General features: G+C 41.6%; 1 protein-coding gene across 2 annotated transcripts in view; it reads left to right on the top strand.

The window, feature by feature from the left end:
* The window catches only part of STX11 (syntaxin 11), a 35213-nt gene extending 21840 nt beyond the window's left edge, over positions 1-13373 (top strand). The window contains exons 1-2 of one of the 2 annotated variants that reach the window (XM_081531060.1): positions 3963-4015; positions 11916-13373. In XM_081531060.1, coding sequence (XP_081387186.1) covers positions 11921-12784 — 864 coding nt within the window. In that variant the 5' untranslated portion in view covers positions 3963-4015; positions 11916-11920 and the 3' untranslated portion in view covers positions 12785-13373. Of the gene's footprint in view, positions 1-3962; positions 4016-11915 lie in introns of those variants that run through there. The other variant, XM_081531059.1, reaches the window with a different exon arrangement.
* The last annotated feature ends 10676 nt before the right edge of the window (positions 13374-24049 follow it).

The raw sequence follows: 24049 nt of genomic DNA on the forward strand, positions 1-24049 counted from the left end.
AGAACCTCATATGCAGCTGGAAACACTCAATGAATGCTTCCAAGCTTCTGCCTGGAGAACTTGGCAGCTAGATTCAAAATTCACTGTGTACATTTTCTGTCTTTTATGCTGCCACAGGCATCACTTTTACCAGTTGTTTTGCTGCTGAAGAATGTGTGTTGCCTTTTTGCCCGACAGCTGTACAGTTTCCTCATCACTACGCCAGCCTCCGCTAAGAGTTTGCCTGCCATTTTCCTGGTTTTTGCTAATAGCTACCTCTCTGCTTTTCACCTGCTATTTGCTCCCAAAGCTGATGTTGAATGTTTTAAGCCTGTCATGGCAACGTGCTGCTTCTAAGTAACAATTTCTCTATCAGTTAGTTTCTGTGGCTTAAGAAATGGCTACAAATCTTAATGGCTTAAGCAGCAATGGGCTTCCCTGGTGGCTCAGAGGATAAATCGTCTGCCTGCAATGCGGGAGCCCTGGGTTCAATTCCTGGGTTAGGAAGATTCCCTGGAGAAGGAAATGGCAACCCACTCTGGTACTCTTGCCTGGAAAATCCCATGAACGGAGAAGCCTGGTAGGCTATAGTCCATCGGTCCGCAAAGAGCCAGACACGACTGAGCGACTTCACTTTCACTTTTAAGCAGCAATGATTAATTATTTCTTACAGTTCTATCAATTGGCTCATCAGTCTTCTATTGGTTGTCTCCTGGCTTATTTGTGTAGCTGCAGTCAGTTGATGGATTAGCTGGGGGCTGGGTTCAGCCAGGATTACTAAGACTCCTGGGTCTTATTCTCCTGTAGGCAAGTCCAGGCTTCTTCATATGTTTGATATCAGGGACCCCGGTAACAAGCTCTTTTGCAGATGTGCTTTTCAAGCCTCTGCTTGCATTGTATTTACTACTGACTCATTAGCCAGAGCAAGTTCCAGTCTCATGGCCACACTCCAAATTCAAGGAGTTGAGAAGTAGTCTATACTTCTTGATTAGAGGACATGCAAAGAATGTGTAGTAAATTTTTTTCAACCTTACACAAAGAGTATGTCCATATTTGGGAGGGGAAAATTGGCCCTATAGAAGTCAGGTTAAGAAAGTAGATTATGTATCGACGATCATCACATCATGGAAATAACCTAACAATTTGATGCTTTCATAGATATTGTGAATCTTGTTGATGGGTTATATATCAGTTGTCCAGTACAAAGGCAGGCTCACACTGGACACTCAGTTTGCCACTGGCACTAGCTTTTCCTTCCCTCCTGTGCTTGGGTTTGACCCTAGAGGGCTGCTGACCACTCATAGCTTACATTGTTAAGTGCTTGGTTTTTATGTTATTTCTTGGCCTGATACAACCTGTGTGGGGAATGAGAGGAATGTCAGTAGCAGTATAGGGAAGTAACTGAGATGAAGTCTGACATTGTAACCGTGCGGAAAGAGAAAGGTTTTAAAACAAAGAAAAGTGCATCATTACACAATTCAGGGATTTTAGAAATGATAATCTGAGTCACCAATAAATTGTATTCAGTTCCCTCTCTTTAAGGAGGCAGTGAAATATATCAATGCAGTTTAGAAAAGCATCACTGACTTGATGGACATGAGTTTGAGTAAGCTCTGGGAGTTGGGATGGACAGGGAAGCCTGGCGTGCTGTAGTCCATGGGGTTGCAAAGAATCGGACATGACTGAGTGACTGAACTGAACTTCCAACAAAAAGGGGGTGATATTTTTCACATTTGAAGGAAGAAACTTCGGTTAGGTAAAAGTTGCTTACACAAAAATCCTCATGCACTGATGATGTTGAATAACTGAGATTTTTCTGCACTTGGGTAAAAAGTGTCAGCCAAGGGACTTTCTTGCTTCCACTTGCAGGGAGCATGGGTTCAATCCATGGTTTGTGGGCTCCTCCCCCAAAAAAGTCAGCTAAAATAATAATTTGCTTCCTTGGAGAATTAAAGAGGAAGAACCAGCCAACAGTATTAGGATCAATGGTTTATAGGGCTTTAAGAGGAAGAGGGACAGAAAAAGAAATGTAAAGGTTCTGTGGGACTGTCCTTAACTAGTATTATGAATTTAAAAAGTGAGATAAGTGAAAGTTGCTCAGTCATGTCCGACTCTTTGTGACCTTATGGACTATACAGGCCATGGAATTCTCCAGGCCAGAATACTGGAGTGGGTAGCCTTTCCCTTCTCTAGGGAATCTTCCCAACCCAGGGATCAAACTCAGGTCTCCCACATTGTTGGTGGATTATTTACCAGCTGAGCCACAAGCAAAGCCCAAGAATACTGGAATGGGTAGCCTATCCCTTCTCCAGGGGATCTTCCCAACCCAGGAATTGAACTGGGGTCTCCTGCATTGCAGGTGGATTCGTTACCAACTGAGCTATCAGGGAAGCCCTATGAATTGGAATAAAAAAGATCATTAATAATTCTGGAAACACTATTGATTTTTTTAAAATTTTGGCCACACCACATGCAGTATGTGGGATCTTAGTTCCTCGACGAAGGATTGAAGCTACATCCTTTGCATTGGAAGCATGGAGTCTTAACCACTGGACCACAAAGGAAGTCCCTGATTTCTCGTTTTTAAAAAATGCTCCATGGAATAGGTATGAAATATAAAGTTTAATCAAACTAGACTCGATGATTTATTCTCCATCACTTTTTCTTTCTACATAGATTTCTGCTGTATTTTCCAGACAAAGGTTTGTTTGCTTCACATTCCAGAGCCAAACCAGATCAGATGTAAGATATAGCAACAACAACTGTGAGTGTTTGTAGGTGCTGATACAGATAACAGTGGAATAACTTGTATGGATGATTTGACCCTAGAATCTGGAGTTCTTCTCCCTTTACTTTCTCCTTTACAAGGTCGTCTACTAGCATTTCCTCACTTGTCACTTCTACACCCCCAACTGTAAAACTCCCTCCAAGGTCTTTCAGCAGTCTTGAGTCAGTCATAACCACAGTCAATCTTTGTTAGAATTATCTGTGCTTGTTAATAATTTTGTGGGCTTTGGACAGTTATGATAAGTGACTACCTGACTAAGTGTTCTAATAATTGAAACATTACTATGTTGGGAAAACTCTGATATGAAGACATTATTGTGGAAAAGAAGGTAATGGTTGTAATAGTGAAAATCTTTTCATGTGTTCATCAAGAGCTAGGTTATTAGAAGCTAACAGTTGCTCTAAGTAAAAAACTTCATTTAGGGAATGCTACCGTCTGGATGCTTGTGTTTCCCCCAAATTGATAGGTTAAAATCCTAGCCCCCAGGGTGATGGTATTGGGAGGTGGGGTCTTTAGGAGGTGACTAGGTCATGAGTGTGGAGCCCTTGTGAACTGGAAAGGTACCCCCATCAACAGACCACAGAGAGCTTGCTTGCCCCTCTGCCATGTGTGGTTACAGTGAGAAGGCCATTTACGAATGAGGAAGCAGGCCTTTACAAGACACAGAACCTGACCATGCTGGCAGTCTGATCTCAGACTTCCAGCCTCCAGAACTGTGAGAATTACATTTCCAATGCTTACAAGCAAATTTCTGTTGTTTATAAGCCATTCAGTATATTGTTATAGCAGCTTAGATGGACTAAGATGGAATAAGTTCCCTGTAAGATTAACGATTTCAGAAACCCTTTAGGCTGAGGCTCAGGAAAAAGAAGCTAGCATAGCTTTGTGGTTTACAGAAGGGCTCTCAAGTCAGATTTTCTGGATTCAGATCTCAGTTTCATATTTATTAACTTACATGGCTTTAGGCAAATTGCTTAAAACACTAGGTTTTACTCATTGGAATAAAATGATTATTTATGGATCTGAATCAATGTGCTGGGAAAGTACACTCCTTGCTCTTAAAGGGTGGTGTTACTAGTGAAAATGAAAGTGAAAGTTGCTCAGTCATGTCTGAGTCTTTGCCACTATAGTCCATGGAATTCTCCAGGTCAGAATACTAGAGTGGGTAGCCTTTCCCTTCTCCAGGGGATCTTCCCAACCCAGGGATTGAACCCAGGTCTCCCGAATTCTAGGCAGATTCTTTACCAGGTGAGCCACCAGGGAAGCCCAATGTTACTATCGTGTGTCCTAAAAGTAACTGCCAAATTACTGTGACACAGGCCCTAAGGGATTTCTTGGTTCTTACTGCATGTCTGTGGTGATAGTGGGCAGGAGGGACTGGGTGCGGTGGTCAAGAAAGGTGTTTTCAGGATGATCACATAGGGCTGTCCAAGTTGTGTTCAGCACCAGCATGAGGAGGGCTGGAATCCCATCCCACACCCAGTTCATTGGTCCCTGTTGCTTTTGAACTGTGGTGTTGGAGAAGACTCTTGAGAGTCCCTTGGACTGCAAGGAGATCCAACCAGTCCATCCTCAAGGAGATCAGTCCTGGGTATTCATTGGTAGGACTGATGTTGAAGCTGAAACTCCAATACTTTGGCCACTTGGTGGGAAGAGCTGACTCATTTGAAAAGACCCTGATGCTGGGAAAGATTGAGAGCAGGAGGAGAAGGGGACGACAGACGATGAGATGGTTGGATGGCATCACTGACTCAATGGACATGGGTTTGGGTGGACTCCGGGAGTTGGTGATGGACAGGGAGACCTGGCGTGCTGTGGTTCATGGGGTCACAAAGAGTCGGACACGACTGAGCGACTGAACTGAACTGTGCCCTGGCGCAGGGCTGTGTCCACCCGGAGACGTCAGATGTCATATAGTCCCTACCATATGACTCATCCAGGCACTGTCTGGACCAGTGGTGCACCTCAGCATAAAAACACATTTTGATTTGGAATCATCTTTTTTTAACAGGATTTTAAAAATTGGTATAAAGTCAGGATTTAGGAGATACAGATTATAAAATCTGAAAAGCAGAACGTGGGTGCTGCCTTTCAAGTTCCTGCTCAAAAGTGCTCATTTGGAGTATATATCTGCAAGATCTTGTTAGTTTTATTAATAACCAAACCCCGTGTGTGTGTCTAAATGTACACCAGTTCCTGTTGAAACAAGAGTCCTAAACTTTGTGAAGTCACATCACATAAACATAGTCTCTAAAGCATCTCTTTGGTGTAAATACTGAAAGGAAGGCTCTTCCGTGCTTGTGGATTGGTTTTCCTCCTGTAATCTACAGGTTGATCTCCATAATAAGCCTCACATGATTTGTGTGTTGCCCTGCTGCTGTGCATTCTATCTTCCTGTGTCTGAGTTTCTCACATAGTGCTGCGAAGCAGGCAAAGGTTTTTTCCCCTGGTAGTAGGCAAAATTTACTTAATATATGTATTGCTTAATGTATTATATAAAGATCTCTTTTAAACCTAATTCTCTCTTTAAAGGTCTTATCTCCAGGTAGAATTATATTCTGAAGTACTGGGGTTAGGGCTTCAACATATGCATCTGCAAGGGGGCTGGGAGGAGGTAAGACAATTCAGCCCATAACTTTGTAGGTTTTGTTCCCCTTAGAATAAATAGGCACATGAAAGATAACATCTTTTATGATCAGAGATATGACTGAGTATTGTGTTTATAACTGATTCCCTTAGAAGCAACTAGGGAATAACGCTTTCAGGGGTATTCTTTGTTGGTTGGTTGTTTTGCTAGTCAATCAGTCTGTCTGACTCTTTTGCAGCCCCATGGAATGTAGCCTGCCAGGCTCCTCTGTCCATGGGATTTCCCAGGCAAGAGTACTGGAATGGGTTGCCATTTCCTTCTCCAGGGAATCTTCCTGACCCAGGGATCGAACCCACATCTCCTGTATTGGTAGGTGGATTCTTTACCACTGAGCCACCAGGGAAGCCTAGGTTATTCTCTGTAGCATCCTGCATATTGGGTTACTTACACAGTTATCACCCCTACTCATTGATCTTCTGAGGAAGGTAGAAACCTACTTTCTGAATCTTCCTGTCCCCATCTTTCTGAATCCTTCCCTAGCAGTTGCTTGTTTATCAGGATGCCCCAACCTTGGAGCTATTATAAGTTGTCCAGGACAGCATGAATAAAAAGCTGCCATAAGTACCTGTGGAGTCGGTCCGAAATTTGAGTGTGTATTAAAATCACCCAGAGGGAATCCTAGACCCGCTGAGTCAGGACCTCCAGGGTCCCAAGCATTAGTACTCCATGTTTTCAGCTTTTCAGAAGATGCTGTTGCCTCCTAAAGTCTGAGAGTCACTGAGCTACCATCATCTATTTTCTCTTACATCGAATCACATTGCCCCATGAAAGGAGGCTGACGGAATTTCCCAGAACTTCCCTGTGGAATCCAGGTCTCAGAACAGATGGCCTGTGTGCCTGAAAAGAAAATTAGAAAATGGAAGATTTCTGGTAGCGGTTGTAAATTTTCTTTTGAATTCTTCATCTCCACGAGAATCAAAAAAGCAGGATTTATTAAAAGATGCTTGCTCCTTGGAAGAAAAGCTATAACAAACCTAGACAGCATATTAAAAAGCAGAGATATTACTTTGCCAACAAAGGTCCATCTAGTCAAAGCTATTGCTTCTCCAGTAGTCATGTATGGATGTGAGAGTTGGACCATAAAGAGAGCTGAGCACCAAAGAACTGATGCTTTTGAAGTGTGGTGTTGGAGAAGACTCTTCCTAGTCCCTTGGACTTGTTACCGAAGTAACAAAGGACTTGTTACTGAAGTTTTTCCTGACAGCACTTTTCAGAAAGAAGTTTAGGCCAGGCTGAAAGCATACTCAAAGCTCTCCCCAAATGCCATGAGAATTTCCAAGCAGATCATCAGAAACAAGGAGAAAGAAAAGTTACATGCAGTTAACGTGGAAGAAAGCAGTGTCCTGAGGGAGAGGTGGCTGTCAGACAAGTGCATGATTGCCATCGTGAACTTCTTGTCCAAAAAAGCAAAGCTGCGATGACCAGCATGGCACAGCTAAGTGTTTCCAGGGATGTGTTGTACTACTGCTTCTGCTTTTCAATTCCTGAGCCAAATACACCTCGCTGTGCCTTCAAAAAAAATTCAGGGAAATCAAACCAGTCAATCCTAAAGGAAATCAGTCCTGAATATTCATTGGAAGGACTGATGCTGAAGCTCCAATACTTTGACCACCTGATGCAAAGAACTGACTCATTTGAAAAGACCCTGATGCTGGGAAAGATTGAAGGCAGGAGGCAAAGGGGACAACAGAGGATGAGATGGTTAGATGACATCACCGACTCAATGGACATGAGTTTGAGTAAACTCTGGGAGTTGGTGATGGACAGGGAAGCCTGGTGTGCTGCAGTCCATGGGGTCTAGAGTCAGACATGACCGAGCGACTGAACTGAATTGATTTGAACAACTTTATGAATAGTTTACCAAAGTTTATTACATTATCCTTTATCATAATGAGACAGGAGGGTCAATAGAATTGTTTTGACGTTTCTTTCTCATTTACTGTGGTTCCCTTTTTCAGCTGTTACGGTATAGACCCAAGCTATTGGGTATGTGGCTTATACTGATTTTCTTTCTGTGCTTACTTCTGTATTTTGGTATAACTGCAGTAAGTAGTACATTTAAACCATTTAGGGAATATTGTTAGAAGTAGTAGCCTCTTGGTTGACTTTCTGCTGTAGTTTTCCTAATGTTTGCACCTTGGCAACCAGGAAACCTTCTAGATCAGTGGGACCAGCTCATTTGGGGCTGAGCTGGGTCAAGCAAGGTGGGCAGGAAGGCAGTGAAGCCCACTTCCTTGTGTACACCTCCTAGAGAATCTTGAGCTCCTATGTCCTGCCTCTTTCCGGACCAGTTTGTAGACTTGAGCCTTCAAGTGAACTTAGACCTTCATCTCATTTAGGATGCATGGCTTCATGTTGGTACACCTTGGGAAGGAATGACTGTCTCTGAACGTCTTCTTCGAAGGCCACTTTCTATGTAATTGCAGTGCACTTTGCTCGTCCTACTGTGAATGAAATGATTCCCTTGAATAGCTTTTTCAGGGCTTCAGGAGAGCAGTACAGGGCCTGGGACCTGTCTATGACTAGCAGAGACCAACAAACAGGTCCCTAATGTTCTGGTGTGTGATGCTGTCCTTTAACTACCCCTGACCTTCTGTGGTAGGGCTTCCCAAGCCTTCCTTGCATCCATCACCATTTCTTGTCTTGTCCTTCAAAAATTATTCATTCTCTGTTCTATTTATATAAAAAAAATTTTATTTACATTTTCTTCTATCTGTATCTGTCTTCAAAAATTTTTAATTCTACGCTTGCAGAGTAGCATATGTTGACTGCTAACTTAAGCAGATAAATAAAGCTCAACTCCACACTAGCCAACTCATGTCATTTCCTCATGTCACATAAGGCGGTAACCTGATTGTAATGCATACATCTCAAAGGAGTTAGTCTTTTAAACAAATGCTTATGGTTTTCTGGGGTTTTATCTAATTGATAAATCTACAGGACATTATAAAAATGTTGGAAAATAGAGAAGAGCACAAGGAAGTAATTAAAGTCATTTATAATTCCACAATTTGGAGAAAACTACATTTTGATATGTATTATTCAGGTCTTTATTTCAAGATGTTTGCATAACAGCACTGCTCATTCTCTTCCCTTTACAGACTTTTTCTACCTAAAATGATATCTATGCTTTTCATCCCATTAGATAGCGTTCTAAACTCTGTGATTATGTAGCCATCACTATCTCATTTTTGCACCTTTAAATTGTTTTTGAATTCCTGTGAAAACCGTGGTGATGAAAATATTTACAACAATGAGCTTCACATAACTCTGAACATATGCTTAGAATGCTGCTGCTGCTGCTAAGTCGCTTCAGTCGTGTCCGACTCTGTGCGACCCCATAGACGGCAGCCCACCAGCTCCCCCGTCCCTGGGATTCTCCAGGCAAGAACACTGGAGTGGGTTGCCATTGCCTTCTCCAATGCATGAAAGTGAAAAGTGAAAGTGAAGTCGCTCAGTCGTGTCCGACTCTTCGAGAGCCCATGGACTGCAGCCTACCAGGCTCCTCTGTCCATGGGATTTTCCAGGCGAGAGTACCGGAGTGGGTTGCCATTGCCTTCTCCGATGCTTAGAATAAATGTACCTAAAACAAATACACATTTTAAAAGCTTTTAATAGATATTATTTAACTGCCCTTCCACAAGGGTTTTTATCCATTTGCCTTCCTACAAGCATTTTTTTCCGAGTTCCCAGAATTCTCTTTTAAATTATTATTATTATTATTTTGGCCATAGCCTGTGGCATGCAGGATCTTAGTTATCCAACCAAAGATTGAACCCAAGCTCCCTGCATTGGGAGTTCAAATCTCAACCACTGGACTGCCAGGGAAGTCCCTAAATTATTATTTTTAAAAATTCTTGCCAGCTTGAAGGCCCCCCCAAAAAATTTCAGTGGCTTAACTTGCATTTCCTTGTTTTAATAGTGAATTCCCTCATGACTCATTTTTTTACACCTGCTGGAAATAATTGAAGGTAGTGATTAAGCGGGGCCACTCTAGAGCTGGACTATTCACTTACTGGTGACCTTGGATATGTTCCTTCATCTCCCTAAACTCACTTACCAACTCTGATAATGACAATACCTACTTTATGAAGTCCGTATGAAGATTAAAGATTACAGTATCACATGAGAAGTGCTTAGAACATGCTTATTAGCATTACAATAAGAACCTGATACCTACTAACTATCTCCATGTTCTCTGGCACTTATATTTCTTCTTACATGAATTGCCTTTTCATTGTCTTTGCTAGGGTAAGTGGTTTTTCTGTTTTTTTGGTTGGGGGGTGGAAGAGTTTTTAATATAGTAAGTATGTTAACTCATTATCTACTATATATTGCAATCCCTTCACCCCCACCAACCTGTGCTTTGTCTTTAAATTTTATTCAAAATGAGGAAATATTTAGGTGTCAGGCAGTTCAGGCCAGGGAAGGCATAGTTTTAGTCCAGCCTGGTTCTCTTCTCTGCCTCTCAATTGTGCTTCTTGGAGTCACTTTCCCCTCAGTGAGAAGGTCTGGTATTGATCTTTGTCATCAGAAAGCAGAAATGGCATTTTAAGCAGGATAACTTGTTGTATTAAAAATCACCACTATGGAATAAAACTTTGCTTAATTTGTATAACTAATGGTCTTGGCAGATGGGAATCCACGGTTAATATTTCACCATTTTCCATTTATCACTGAATCCAAGTTGTCAGCATTCCATTAGTGGTGTTGTGAAATTAATTACTTCAACTTGAGGGAAGCTTTTAATTTGAGATCAAGATCCCTGATAGATTGAGTAGCCATTAAATGCTACTACTTTTCCCCTGTTTCCTGCAAATTATATAATAGAAAGAAATCTTTCTAGCCACAAAATCTTGTATAAAAGGGCAAAATGTTCATTATTTTGGCATATATACAGTATTAAAAATGAAAGTTTTTCACTTCACTGGAAAAATATGGACACAGAGAACGTTAGTTTGCCTTGCTAAGCAGGGAACTGATCAGAATCACCCTTATAAAAGCATGGAAATTCTGCTTGAGCTGCCAACTTATTTCAAAAAGCTATCAAAAATGGGCAAATATTGCTGCTGTGTGATGGGTATATGGGAGTGTGTTATATTATTGCTAGTAGGCTTGTGTACAATTGAAATTTTCCATATAAAACTTTTTTAAAAAAGCAGTTTTGTTAACAACATTTACCACCAGAGATCTTGGGAAAAATTGAACGTCTTTTACTTCTGATTCTTCCTCTGGCTTTTACCATGTGATTCTCACACAGATAAATATCTTCTTTCTGCTCACCTCTCCTACTTAGTAAAATCACATCAGTCAGTCAGTGAAAGTCGCTCAGTCATGTCCGACTGTTTGCCACCCATGGACGATACAGTCCATGGAACTCTCCAGGCCAGAATACTGGAATGGGTAGCTTTTCCCTTCGCCAGAGGATCTTCTCAACCCAGGGATCGAACCCAGGTCTCCCGCATTGCAGGTGGATTCTTTACCATCTGAGCCACACTTAACTATTTCCTGATCTCTTTTACTCAATATTGTTCATTAGCTTGTATTTTGGGATTTTCCCCCAAAATATTTTTAAGCACTGAGTCTCATACAGACATTCAAATTAAAGTATGTATTGGTGATATTGGGCATAAGAGCAAGGAAATTTCAACTTCCAAATTTTATACTTCCTTATTAGATTTTCATCTTTGTTCATTTTGTTGTTTTACTTTAAGCAGGTTCAATTTTTATGTTTTTAAGATTAAAAAATTAAACCATGATTTATATCATTAAAAATTGTTATGATGTACAAGACTGAAGATGCTCACCAGTTCTGAAATTGACACAGACTAGACAAGCTTAGAGTTGGTCTCAAAGCCTATAAATTGACTCTCCTTATTTAACAATCTTTTTTTTTTTGCTTCTTATTGGCCTTTATTTTTCTGCAAGTAGACTGAGGTTATCTGAGTAGTTGAACTTTGATGTGTAAAGCAACACATTTTCAGGTGATGGATACTACATATGCTATAAGTTTAAATCAAGAGATAACAACAACAAATAGTGGTAAATAAAAATGTTAAATGTCTCAACAGTAAATAGTAAAATACAACAATTATTCTTAAATAAAAAAATAAATTAAAAAAATAAAATGCAGAAAAAGATCCAAAAAATATTCTGAAAGCCAAGGCAGAAATTCATCATTAATGTGTCAATGTATTTTTTTTTAGTATGTATTTTACTTATTTAACAATCTTTATCTTTGCTAAGGGCATCTCAGGTGGCACTAGTGGTAAACAACCCACCTGCCAATGTAGGAGACATAAGAGATGTGGGATCGATCCATGGTTCGGGAAGATCGCTTGGAGAAGGGCATGGCAACTCACTCCAGTGTTCTTGCCTGGAGAATCCCAGGGACGGGGGAGCCTGGTGAGCTGCCATCTGTAGGGTCGCACCGAGTCGGACACGACTGAAGCGACTTAACAGCAGCAGCAGCGGAATTTAACCTCCATTTTCTGTTTGCAGGCAAAATGAAGGACCGACTAGGAGAACTCGTGGAGTTAACCAAGCAGTATGACCAGCAGTTCCCTGACGACGACAATGATTTTGACTCGCCTCAGGAGGACATCGTGTTCGAGACCGACCACATCCTGGAATCCTTGTACCGAGACATCCAAGATCTTCAGGAGGAAAACCAGCAGCTGATTGCCGATGTGAGGCGGCTGGGAAAGCAGAACACCCGCTTCCTCACGTCCATGCGGCGCCTCAGCAGCATCAAGCGGGACACCAACTCGATCGGCAAGGACATCAAGGCCCGGGGCGAGAGCATCCACCGCAAGCTGGGCGCCATGAAGACGCTGAGCGAGCAGGCGGAAATCCAGCATGGCGCGCAGTCGGCCGTGGCGCGCATCGCGTGTGCGCAGTACAGCGCGCTCAGCCGCACCTTCCAGGCCGCCATGCACGAGTACAACCGCGCCGAGATGAAGCAACGCGAGAACTGCAAGATCCGCATCCAGCGCCAGCTGGAGATCATGGGCAAGGACGTGTCGAGCGACCAGATCGAGGACATGTTCGAACAGGGCAAGTGGGACGTGTTCTCCGAGAACCTGCTGGCCGACGTGAAGGGCGCGCGGGCGGCCCTCAACGAGATTGAGAGCCGCCACCGGGAGCTGCTGCAGCTGGAGGGCCGCATCCGCGACCTGCACGACCTCTTTCTGCAGATGGCCCTGCTCGTGGAGCAGCAGGCGGACACCCTGGACGTCATCGAGTTCAACGTGCAGAAGACCGTCGAATACACCGGGCAGGCCAAGGTGCAGGTGCGCAAGGCTGTGCAGTACAAGAAGAAGAACCCCTGCCGGACGATCTGCTGTTTCTGCTGCCCCTGCCTCAACTAGCACGTGGCCCAGGGCCGCCACACCCCTCCATCCCCGAGCGGGATGGACAGGGAAGCGCTGTGAGGGGAGATTTTGAGGCCATCCGCCCTAGGGTGAGTTGTGCTAATCACTATGGACCTGAGTCCTTAGAGAAAGAAAAAAAAACACGAGGTGCAAGAATTCCAGCCCAGCTCGTTCTTGGAATGAGGGTGGATCCCACCCGCTGGTTCTTGAGTCCTGACATGCTGGCTGAAGTTTTCTAAGGTCGTTTAAAGGGCACATGGCATCCTTGCCTCGTAAAGGAAGCCAGATAAGGAACTGACGTTGTGACTTACTCTACGGTAGATGTCCAAGGCATGTTTGTACATGAACCTCTAGCCGGAAGTCAATTCTGGATCGGCTCACAGTATGAACTCGTTATCAAAATTTCAGTTCGTTTACTTTATCCTGAAAGTACCTTGGTTTTTGTTCCTTTTCGAGTGAAACTGACCTTGGGAAAAACTGCACATCTTCCATTTCTGAGTCTTCTTCTGGTTTATGCTGTGCGATCCCCATCTGAATGTATATCTTGTGCTCACCTCCTCTACGTACTAAAATCACATTTAACACTTACTATTTCCTTACCTCTTTACTTTCAGTATCTTCGATCAGAATACATTATGGGATTTTTTTTCCCCAAAGTTTTTTGAGCATTCAGTATTGAACAAGCACTCAAATTGAAGTATGTATATCACATTATATATATATTTCATAAATAAAAATAATTTAAAATTTATCTTTTTACTTGATAATTATGAATACACATATGTAAATGTAAAGTGCCAATATTTACTAATATATGTACATAATGACCAGTTGGTTTAGCTTTACCTTTGTAAATATGATATATAAACATCAAGAAAAACTCTTACTGTGTTGATGTTGGTTTGCTTGTTTTGAGTTTATCTTGCTCCTGTCTGCATCTCCATAGTTCAGTTTGGATCAAAACTACCCAAGTTTATTTTGAGTTGGTTGGTTATGGTGGTAAATAACAGATTTCAAATGCTGAAAATGCATACAGAGTTAGAAATATTTAAAAAAAAAAAAAGGTCTGAGAAATAATTACTTTTGTTTTACTGTGACCCATTCCTTTCATGCATTGAAATGTAGCAATTTAAAATAGTCTTGTTTTTCAAGTTAAATAAACATTGCATTATAAGCATGCTTTTTATGTATTTGTGTCCTGACCATTTAAATCTTAGTCTAACTTTTCAATTATTGTTTTAAAAATTCTTCTACCACCTTGTTTGAGGCTGCAGTGGGTGAATGGACCTCTGAATAGGGGAGGGGGAAATGAAAAAGAATTCACATGGGGGTGTGTTGCTTTCTTTCCTGAGTTATTAGTAATAGCTTAGCAAAATCATCATGTTTTGGAGATTTGGTTTCATTTGCAAACTTTGTAATATCCTTACCTACACTAGCCATGTTTCCTGTCTTTTTTATGAATCAACTCTGAACTCTTTCTACTCATTGTTTAATAGATGAGAGGATTTATTCAGTGGTCATTATTCTTGGGTCCTTCAGACAGTGACTTTTTTTTTTTAATAAATTTATTTATTTTAGTTGGGGGCTAATTACTTTACAATATTGTAGCAGTTTTTGCCATACATTGACATGAATCAGCCATGGGTTTACATGTGTTCCCCCTCCTGGACCCCCCTCCCACCTCCCTCCCCATCCCATCCCTCTGGGTCATCCCATTGCCCCGGCCCTGAGCATTTGTCTCATGCATCGAACATGGAATGGTGTTCTGTTTCACATATGATAATATACATGTTTCAATGCTATTCTCCCAGAACGTCCCACCCTCACCTTCTCCCTCAGAGTCCATAAGACTGTTCTATGCATCTGTGTCTCTTATTCTGTCTCGCATATAGGGTTATCGTTACCATATTTCAAATTCCATATATATGCATTAGTATACTGTATCGGTGTTTTTCTTTCTGGCTTACTTCACTCTGTATAATGGGCTCCAGTTTCATCCATCTCAATAGAACCGATTCAAATGTATTTTTTTTAATGGCTGAGTAAGACAGTGAAATTTTAAAAGGAGTAGAAAGAATATCTGAACTCTTTGGAACTCACTAACTAATCTGCTTATGACCATGAAATCTAGCCCTGCTCCTAATTTTAATTTCATGGTTAAATATGAGAATTGTGGAAACCAATTCCCACTGGATTCTTTTTAGACTTCTCCCAATTCTTTCTCAGCTAATTCCAGGGATGATATGTTTCACCTTTGACCTACTTCCCTTTCTTTTAAAAAAAAAAGTTCACACAGTTCCATTAGTAAGTCTTCCATGGTAGTGAAGAGATACTGGGAATACAGGACACGAGCTATTACTAGTTTCCATAAGAGAGAAAGCAGAAATAGATGTTTTTCTGGAACTCTCTTGCTTTTTCGATGATCCAGCGGATATTGGCAATTTGATCTCTGGTTCCTCTACCTTTTCTAAAACCAGCTTGAACACCTGGAAGTTCACGGTTCACGTATTGCTGAAGCCTGGCTTGGAGAATTTTGAGCATTACTTTACTAGCATGTGAGATGAGTGCAATTGTGCGGTAGTTTGAGCATTCTTTGGCATTGCCTTTCTTTGGAATTGGAACGAAAACTGACCTTTTCCAGTCCTGTGGCCACTGCTGAGTTTTCCAAATTTGCTGGCATATCGAGTGCAGCACTTTCACAGCATCATCTTTCAGGATTTGAAATAGCTCAACTGGAATTCCATCACCTCCACTAGCTTGGTTCGTAGTGATGCTTTCTAAGGCCCACTTGACTTCACATTCCAAGATGTCTGGCTCTAGGTGAGAGATCACACCATCGTGATTATCTGGGTCGTGAATATCTTTTTTGTACAGTTCTTCTGTGTATTCTTGCCACCTCTTCTTAATATCTTCTGCTTCTGTAAGGTCCATACCATTTCTGTCCTTTATCGAGCCTATCTTTGCATGAAATGTTCCTTTGGTATCTGACCTATCTCTTGAGAAACCTGTATGCAGGTCAGGAAGCAACAGTTAGAACTGGACATGGAACAACAGACTGGTTCCAAATAGGAAAAGGAGTCCGTCAAGGCTGTATATTGTCACCCTGCTTATTTAACTTATATGCAGAGTACATCATGAGAAACGCTGGGCTGAAAGAAACACAAGCTGGAATCAAGATTGCTGGGAGAAATATCAATAACCTCAGATATGGAGATGATACCAGCCTTATGGCAGAAAGTGAAGAAGAACTAAAGAGCCTCTTGATGAAAGTGAAAGAGGAGAGTGAAAAAGTTGGCTTAAAGCTCAACGTTCAGAAAACTAAGATCATGGCATCTGGTCCCATCACTTCATGGGAAATAGATGGGGAAACAGTGGGAACAGTGTCAGACTTGATTTTTGGGGGCTCCAAAATCACTGCTGATGGTGATTGCAGCCATGAAATTAAAAGACGCTTACTCCTTGGAAGGAAGGTTATGGTCAACCTAGATAGCATATTTAAAAGCAGAGACATTACTTTGCCAACAAAAGTCCATCTAGTCAAGGCTATGGTTTTTCCAGTGGTCATGTATGGATGTGAGAGTTGGACGGTGAAGAAAGCTGAGCACCAAAGAATTGATGCTTTTGAACTGTGGTGTTGGAGAAGACTCTTGAGAGTCCCTCGGACTGCAAGGAGATCCAATCCATCCATCCTAAAGGAGATCAGTCCTGGGTGTTCATTGGAAGGACTGATGTTGAAGCTGAAACTCCAATACTTTGGCCACCTCATGCGAAGAGTTGACTCATTGGAAAAGACCCTAATGCTGGGTAGGATTGGGGGCGGGAGGAGAAGGGGACGACAGAGGATGAGATGGTTGGATGGCATCACTGACTCGATGGACGTGGGTTTGGGTAGACTCCGGGAGTTGGTGACGGACAGAGAGGCCTGATGTACTGCAATTCATGGGATTGCAAAGAGTTGGACACGACTGAGCGACTGAACTGAACTGATAAGAGAGAATACTTCCTGAGTTTACCCCATAATGCATTTTCTTTGTTTGGAACCATTCATAAAAGTCAAGGAGTTTGCTGGTTTTGTGTATTTTTAAATTTTTCACATTGGAAAATTAGGTAAAAATTTCACTTTAATATACTCAGAGATTTGTGAACTGTTGCTTATTGAAAAGGCAAGAATTTCTCTTCCTGCTCTTCAGTAACTATCCAACTGTGGCATAGCAGAAAAGAACACAGATTCAGGACCGCACTCTCTGGGTTTAAATCATGACTTTGCCACATACCAGCCGTATGACTTGTGCCTGTTTCCTCATCTGTAAAATGGATATGATAGGACCCACCTCCTAAAGTTGTTGGAAGATAATGACTAAATATGTAAAAGTACTTAGGATAGTGCCTGGCACATGCTAAGTACTATATTCATTATTGTTATTGCATAACTTTTCTTGTAGACTGATAGAGCTGCTATTAATTAATAGCTATTAACTTCTGAGGAAAAATACATGCTTATAAGGGCTTCCCTGGTGGCTCAGATGGTAAAGAAACTGCCTGCAATGCAGGAGACCTGAGTTCAATCCCTGGATTGGGAAGATCCCCTTGAGAAAGGAATGGCTACCCACTCCAATATTCTTGCCTAGAGAATTCCATGAACAGAGGAGCCTGGTGGACTACAAACCACCGGGTCATGAAGAGTTGGACATGACTGAGCGAATAACACTTACACTTCCATTCTGTTAATAATCTTGAATAAAATAGAAAAAACCAAGACCTTATCTTCTTTGAATATTAGTGTTTAATTTTTTTTTTTTTTCAATGAAAGAGCTGTTTTCACAGTGGCATTTCATGCCTTGTTATATTCAAGTATGTTACGAAGATGAAATTAAATGTTCCACTCAAAAAAAGTTAAGCAGGAAGCAGCTGTTCTGCTCCATGTGACAAGTGCTTTCCCCTGATCCTTCCAAGCTATGAGTCAGAAAGTCCCAGAAGTTCAGCTGTGGAGGCCAGGTCACAATAGACCAAAGACTCTTCCCATATCCCGCCCTATTTCCTCAAAGCCCTTCCTTGCTCTGACTGCCCTGCCTTGGTGTGGGTGAAATGCTGGCTTTTTCCTTAAGAAAGGGGGCTCTAGTGCCATGAACAGGTGCTGAGAGTGGGGTTTACCTCATCCTGTGATGCTCACTTGGTAAACTCTGGAAGTTGCCTGTGGGTAAGAAGTTGACTTTGAGGCAAACCTGGAAACTTCATGCACTATGTCACTTAGGTACAAAATGAAAGAACCAATCACAGAGAACAATAGATCCTTCAGGGGCTGAAGGTAAAAATCTTTTGAAGCTATTTTTAAAAACCTTTTTCCTTTAAAACATTTATTTGGCTGCACCGGGCCTTAGTTGCAGCACAGAGGATCTTTAGTGGCAGCATACAGGATCTAGTTCCCTGACTAGGGATCAAACCCGGGGCCCCTGCATTTGGAGTTCAAAGTCTTAGCCACTGGACTACCACAGAAGTCCCTTAAAGCTATTTATATATATATATATATTTTTTACTTCTTAAAATTAGAGGATATTACAATATTATGATGGTTTTTGTCATACGTCAACATGAATCAGTCATAGGTATACATATGTCCCCTCCCTCTTGAACTTCCCTTCCATTGCCCTTCCCATTCCACCCCTCTAGGTTGTCACAGCACTGGCTTTGCGTTCCCTGCAACATATATTGGACTTCCACTGGCTATCAGTTTTACATATGGTAATGTATAGTTTTCAATGCTCTTCTCTCATATCATCCCACCCTCTTCTTCCCCCCACTGTGGCCCACCCCTGCCAGCTTAAAGCTATTTTAACATATGAAGTGACTCCTAACTAGCCAAAAGCCACAGTCACAGCCACAGACTCTAGTTGGTGACAACTCCAGAAATGTAAATAATAGGAAAGATGCTCACCTTGGATGCGTCAGTATCCAGGATAAAAAGATTTAGAATTTTTAAAAAGCTGATCAATAACATTAAAATGTTTGAACTGTGACATCACAAGAGTTAGTTTATAGTCTTTCAAGATAACAACTTGGAAAGAGAAGAGGGTTCTTCTTGTGTCAATGCTTTGTGTATACTTAAAAACAGTTCCAATGCTTCGTAGTTAAATGTCACATGCAAAGATTTTTCAGGCTCTACAATATAAACTTGCTATCTTGACAGGCAACTACTGAATATTGTACATAGCTTAAAAATAATAAAATAGGGTACCAGTAGTCTTGGTTTCTCTGTATAAATTCTGCCATTCTACTTTCTATTAATAATATCAGAACTCTCTCTTCAAAATATGAAAGGTAAATATTAATCGATAAAATGAGAACCTAATGCATAGCAGAGGAAACTCTATTCAGTGATCTGTGGTGACCTAAATGGAAAGGAAATCCAAAAAAGGGGGATATATGTATATGTATGACTGATCCACTTTGCTGTACAGCAGAAACTAACACAGCAGTGTTGCTGTAAAGCAACTCTACTCCAATTTAAAAAAATATGTAAAGTATCTCAAACTGCAACATGCAAGTCTCTCATTTGTAATCAAGGTGATAGTCTGAAACATGCATTTATAATCAGAATAACAGTTGACTTACTTTTGATAGCAAAATTAAAAATCATTGGAATTAATCAAATAGGATTATTAGAAATGGAAAATAGGATCTAAAATGTAACTGCACCATCATATAAAAATTGAGCATCTTTATTAGCAACATGTGTTATGAAGAATAAACAAGATGTCTTTATACACGTGTGTAGTCGCTCAGTCATGTCCGACTCTGTGACCCCATGGGCTGTAGCCCACCAAGCTCTTCTGTTCATGGGATTCTCCAGGCAAGAATACTGGAGTGGGTTTCCATACCCTCCTCCAGGGGATCTTCCCAACCCAGGGATGAACCCAGGTCTCCCACATTGCAGGTGGATTCTTTACCATCTGAGCCATCAGGAAAGCCCATAACAATATCTGTTGGCATAACACTTTTTTTTGGCTTCACACCTGGGGGCTTATCAATTCCCCAATCAGGGATCAAACACAGGCCCTAGCAGTGAAAGCCCAGAATCCTAACCACCAGGCCACCAGGAAAATGCTGTAAAATGCTTTGATTTCATTATTTTCATGACAATTCTGTGAAGTAATATTACCTTCTCATTTTTTTTGAAGTGGAAACTAAGAAGCAGTCCTATGCTGGGTGCTGGGCCCAGAGTAGGGGCAATGTCCTGGGAGCAGGGGTAGGTCTTGGCGAGAGGAAGAGAAATAAGACTGGAGACTAGAGACTAGAGACTCCCCAAGACTTCTCTACTTGGGGAGAAGCAGATCATCCAAGGGAATGGTCAGTCCAAATAGACTTCATGGAGAGAGAATGAAAGTCTGTCTCAGGGACTGAAGTCGGCAGAATTGGGGTCAAATTGGGACCAGGAATACTCTGTACCTTATTAAAGGTACAGACTAAGCTGGGCTGCAAAGAAAGTTGTAAAACTGTTTTAAATTTCAGTTTTAAGAAGGGATTATTTTTTTTCTTTTTTATTCTTTCAGCCAAACAAAGATTATTTAAAAAATTGTGCACAAGGGCTTCCCTGGTGGTCCAGGGATTTAACATCCGCCTGCCAATGCAGGGGACATGGATTCACTCCCTGGTCCAGAAAGATTCCACATGCCGCAGAGCCACTAAGTTCACTCGCTACAACTACTGAGCCCAGGTGCTGCAACTACTGAAGCCTGCACCCTAGGGCCTGAGCTCCCCCAAAAGAGAAGCCACTCAATGAGAAGCCCATGGACCTCAATTAGAGAGTAGCCCCTGCTCGCTGCAACTAAAGAAAAGCCTGCACAGCAACAAAGACCCAGCACAGCCAAAAATAAGTAAAATATTAAAAAAAAAATCGTGGACAAAATGTGTTGGCTCAGATTTCAGCTGTACATATTCCTCTCTCACATGGCATCTAGTGGGGTCATTTACACAAAATACTAGTGTAAAAATCTGGTTATGAAAGGCTGTGTTTCAGGGCAGTGGCTTTGGGCATCAGTCCTAAACTGTCCCCAGTCACTGAAGTCTTTTTATGAGGCTGCCCTGAGATGCGTCAGTCCATTTTCCTAAGTATGTCTGTCAGACTACTTCCACACCCCACAGATTCCCTAGGGATTCATAATACTTGTCCAGTACAAAAATGTTCAACTGCAGGTGGATTGAGCAGAGAAATAACTGTCAAGGCCATTCTTTCTGCTGTAGGAGTTGATCAAAGAGAGATCAAAGAGAGATCGGAGGACCCCAACCTCCCATCCTTTGAGCTGTGAGCTCGTCTAGGCTACGAGGCCTCACTCTCTCCGCCTTTGGAAACCATCTTGGCAGAACTACTGTTAACGTTCTCCCAGCTGCCAGCAGCTGGTGCTCCAACACTTTCAAAAGACGGTTTGGGACCAAATCAAGGAAAGAATCTCTAGCGGGTAGAGAGGATATAGGAGGAATGTCACCCCTAGATAAAAAGAAATGATTTAACCTGCACGTGACAAAACAGGAATTTCTCTTGCAGCGAAGAATGTTGAACTCGTTCATTCTTTCGCCCTGCCCTGTGGTTTACCCTGGTCTAAAGCACCCTTAAAAGGGAATAGGTAAGGTTACGGAGCCTCTCGCGATTTTCATCAGACTTGGTAATCCGGTTCATGCAAGAAACCTGTCGAACAAGAAATGTCACTGGGTGGCAAGATGTTAAAACAGGCACCAGCGCAGGAGAAAGTAACACTGTCTGGGAAGTGAAACCAAGTGCCTGTTCTTTCAATGCTGGGACCTCAGTAGGGGAGCTTCTTGTTTGGCACCCCGCCTTGAGTGTTATCAATACATGAAGAACTTTGCAACAAGTGTTCACTTCAGAAAGGAAGTCACAGCTTTATTAGCAAAAGTTGCATCCCTTCTCACTGATAAGAATTTCAGTGTTATGTTAAATATGACTGGCAGGGCGCACTGGAGAATGTAAAAACGGTGATGAGAAATCCTTTCCTTCTTGATAAGAGAAAAGAGGCTTAAAAATCAATATTTTTAGAAGGAATGGTGTGAACGGTGTGAATGAATTTGATATTTAAAATAGGAAGAAGGAAGGATGACCTGTTCCTAAAATCAGAAAGCAAGATAACCCTGGACACCCTAAAGGGAGGAGGGTCAGGGGACACGGCTGAAGTGGAAAGAAGTTGAAAGGGGAAGAAGGTGAAAATACTAAATGTAGACTTTTCTGTGAATTAACCTGATTGATTTTCATCTGTGTGCTAACAAATAGAAATTGTGAGCAAACGACTTACTTGGCTGATGTGTCAACAGGGACAATGGTTTCCACTAGAAGTTGGTAGGCTATCTTCTTTTTTTCTCCTCTGTGTATGCCCTGTGAGTACAATTTGGTTAAATTATGTACTGTAATGTTCTAGAATATAATTTTGTTTGGGCCTAACCTAAATTCAGTGTAGTAAGTGGGTTGAAAATTTTGGAAATTTCTCTTAATACCTAAAGGCCTGTATAAATTTCTGATAACTCAGAGTCTTTATACTCACTTGCATATTAATTTATTTTCCTTTCGCATTTTTTGTAAAACAAAAATGAAAAAAGTGTGCCTCAAACTTTGATAAAATATGATTGTCACTACTCTCTTCATCCTTCTATTACATTATTCTTTAACAATAAATAAAACTGGATGAGGCTGATGCCATTAATTCCATTTAGTCTATTGTTTCTTCACCTGGTCTGCTTTTTTATTCAGAAGAAAATTTATATGTATGTATACATGTAATAAAATGTATAATATATACATATATATATTTCCCTTTTCAAAATTTTTACAACACTTAAAAACAAAATAGATACTACAGTTTACACCTTAAACAGTAACTCCTGGGATTAAAGGTACATCATGTAGCAACTGAACAACTGAATTACCTTCTTAAAAAATGTTGCTAAAATAGAACAAAACAAAAGGAAATATTCATGCATTCAGAATTATATTACCATTTCCTCTGATTTATTTGACTGGAAAAAGAGGCTGTGATCTGCCAATGTCCACAATGCTCTTGTGGTCTTTAGTTGACAGTTTTTGCCTTCTCCATAGCTACACCACACAGCTAAATTATCAAATGAGCAAGGCAACTAAGAATAAGGAGGGAGGGAAGTGACTGCTCCCAGTGCTTGGCAGCATAAAAACAGAGGTACCACATATATTTTTTAGTGGGTCAAATGAGTTTGCCTACACACTGTCATGTGAAATGGCCAAGGAAGTCTACCCTTGACTCTCTTCTCTGTACCTTCTTTGTAGATGACCTCTTCCATCCCATGGCTTCACTGCCTTATGGTGATAATTCTCAAAGCTTTGTGGAGAGAAGACTTCTCACTGATGACCCCAGCATCTCTCTTGAGTTAGCCTCACAAGGAGGAAACATACAGTTTTAAGTGCACTCAAGGCGTCCTGGTGCCATCAGCATAAGTGGGCCACCTCCCTAAGCAGGTGGCCCCCAAGTTAGACTCTTTTTCTTCTAGTTGCAAGACTGCTCTTATGCTCACCTTTGGAAAATACTGTTTTTGAGTAGCAAGGGTGAGCTCATAATGACTGCACTGGGTCCTGCCCAAGGATATACTGGGATCACTAGACATGACACCACAGCACCTCCCTCCTGCCTGCCTGTGGTTCTGCCTGCACTGTGGGACACTCAGACGTTTGTCTGAGCCATTCACTTAATAATCTATATCTTAAGCTTGGACTTGTTGCCTGAATTGCAGACTTTTATATCCTACTGTCTACTTGAATTCCCTTCCTGGATGTCCCACAAGTTCCTCAAACTCAGCTCTTTCTTCCTCCTCCGATGGACCTCCTTCAGTTAATGGAATCATCACCCTCCCAGATATCTAGAGGCAAAACATCAGAATTGCCTTCATTCAATTCTGTCCCCTCTGTTCACAACCAAAAAAGAAATTAAAGAATTGCTGTTTATACTTTTTGAAAAAAGATGAATATTTGTGGGTTATTATGTGGTTAATGTGGGCTCCCCTGGTGGCTCAGTCGGTAAAGAATCTGCCTACAATGTGGGAGACCTGGGTTTGATCCCTGGATTGGGAAGATCTCCTGGAAGAGGGCATGGCAAACCACTCCAGTATTTTTGCCTGGAGAATGGCCAGAGGAGCCTGGCAGGCTGCAGTCCATGGCGTCGCAAAGAGTTGGACACGACTGAGAGACTAACCACACACACACGTGGCTAATTTAACCCAAACTGCACACGAGAT

Source organism: Giraffa tippelskirchi, chromosome 9 (genome assembly GCF_054371585.1).
Source record: "Giraffa tippelskirchi isolate mGirTip1 chromosome 9, T2T-mGirTip1v1.2.pri, whole genome shotgun sequence".
Classification (NCBI taxonomy): Eukaryota; Metazoa; Chordata; class Mammalia; order Artiodactyla; family Giraffidae; genus Giraffa; species Giraffa tippelskirchi.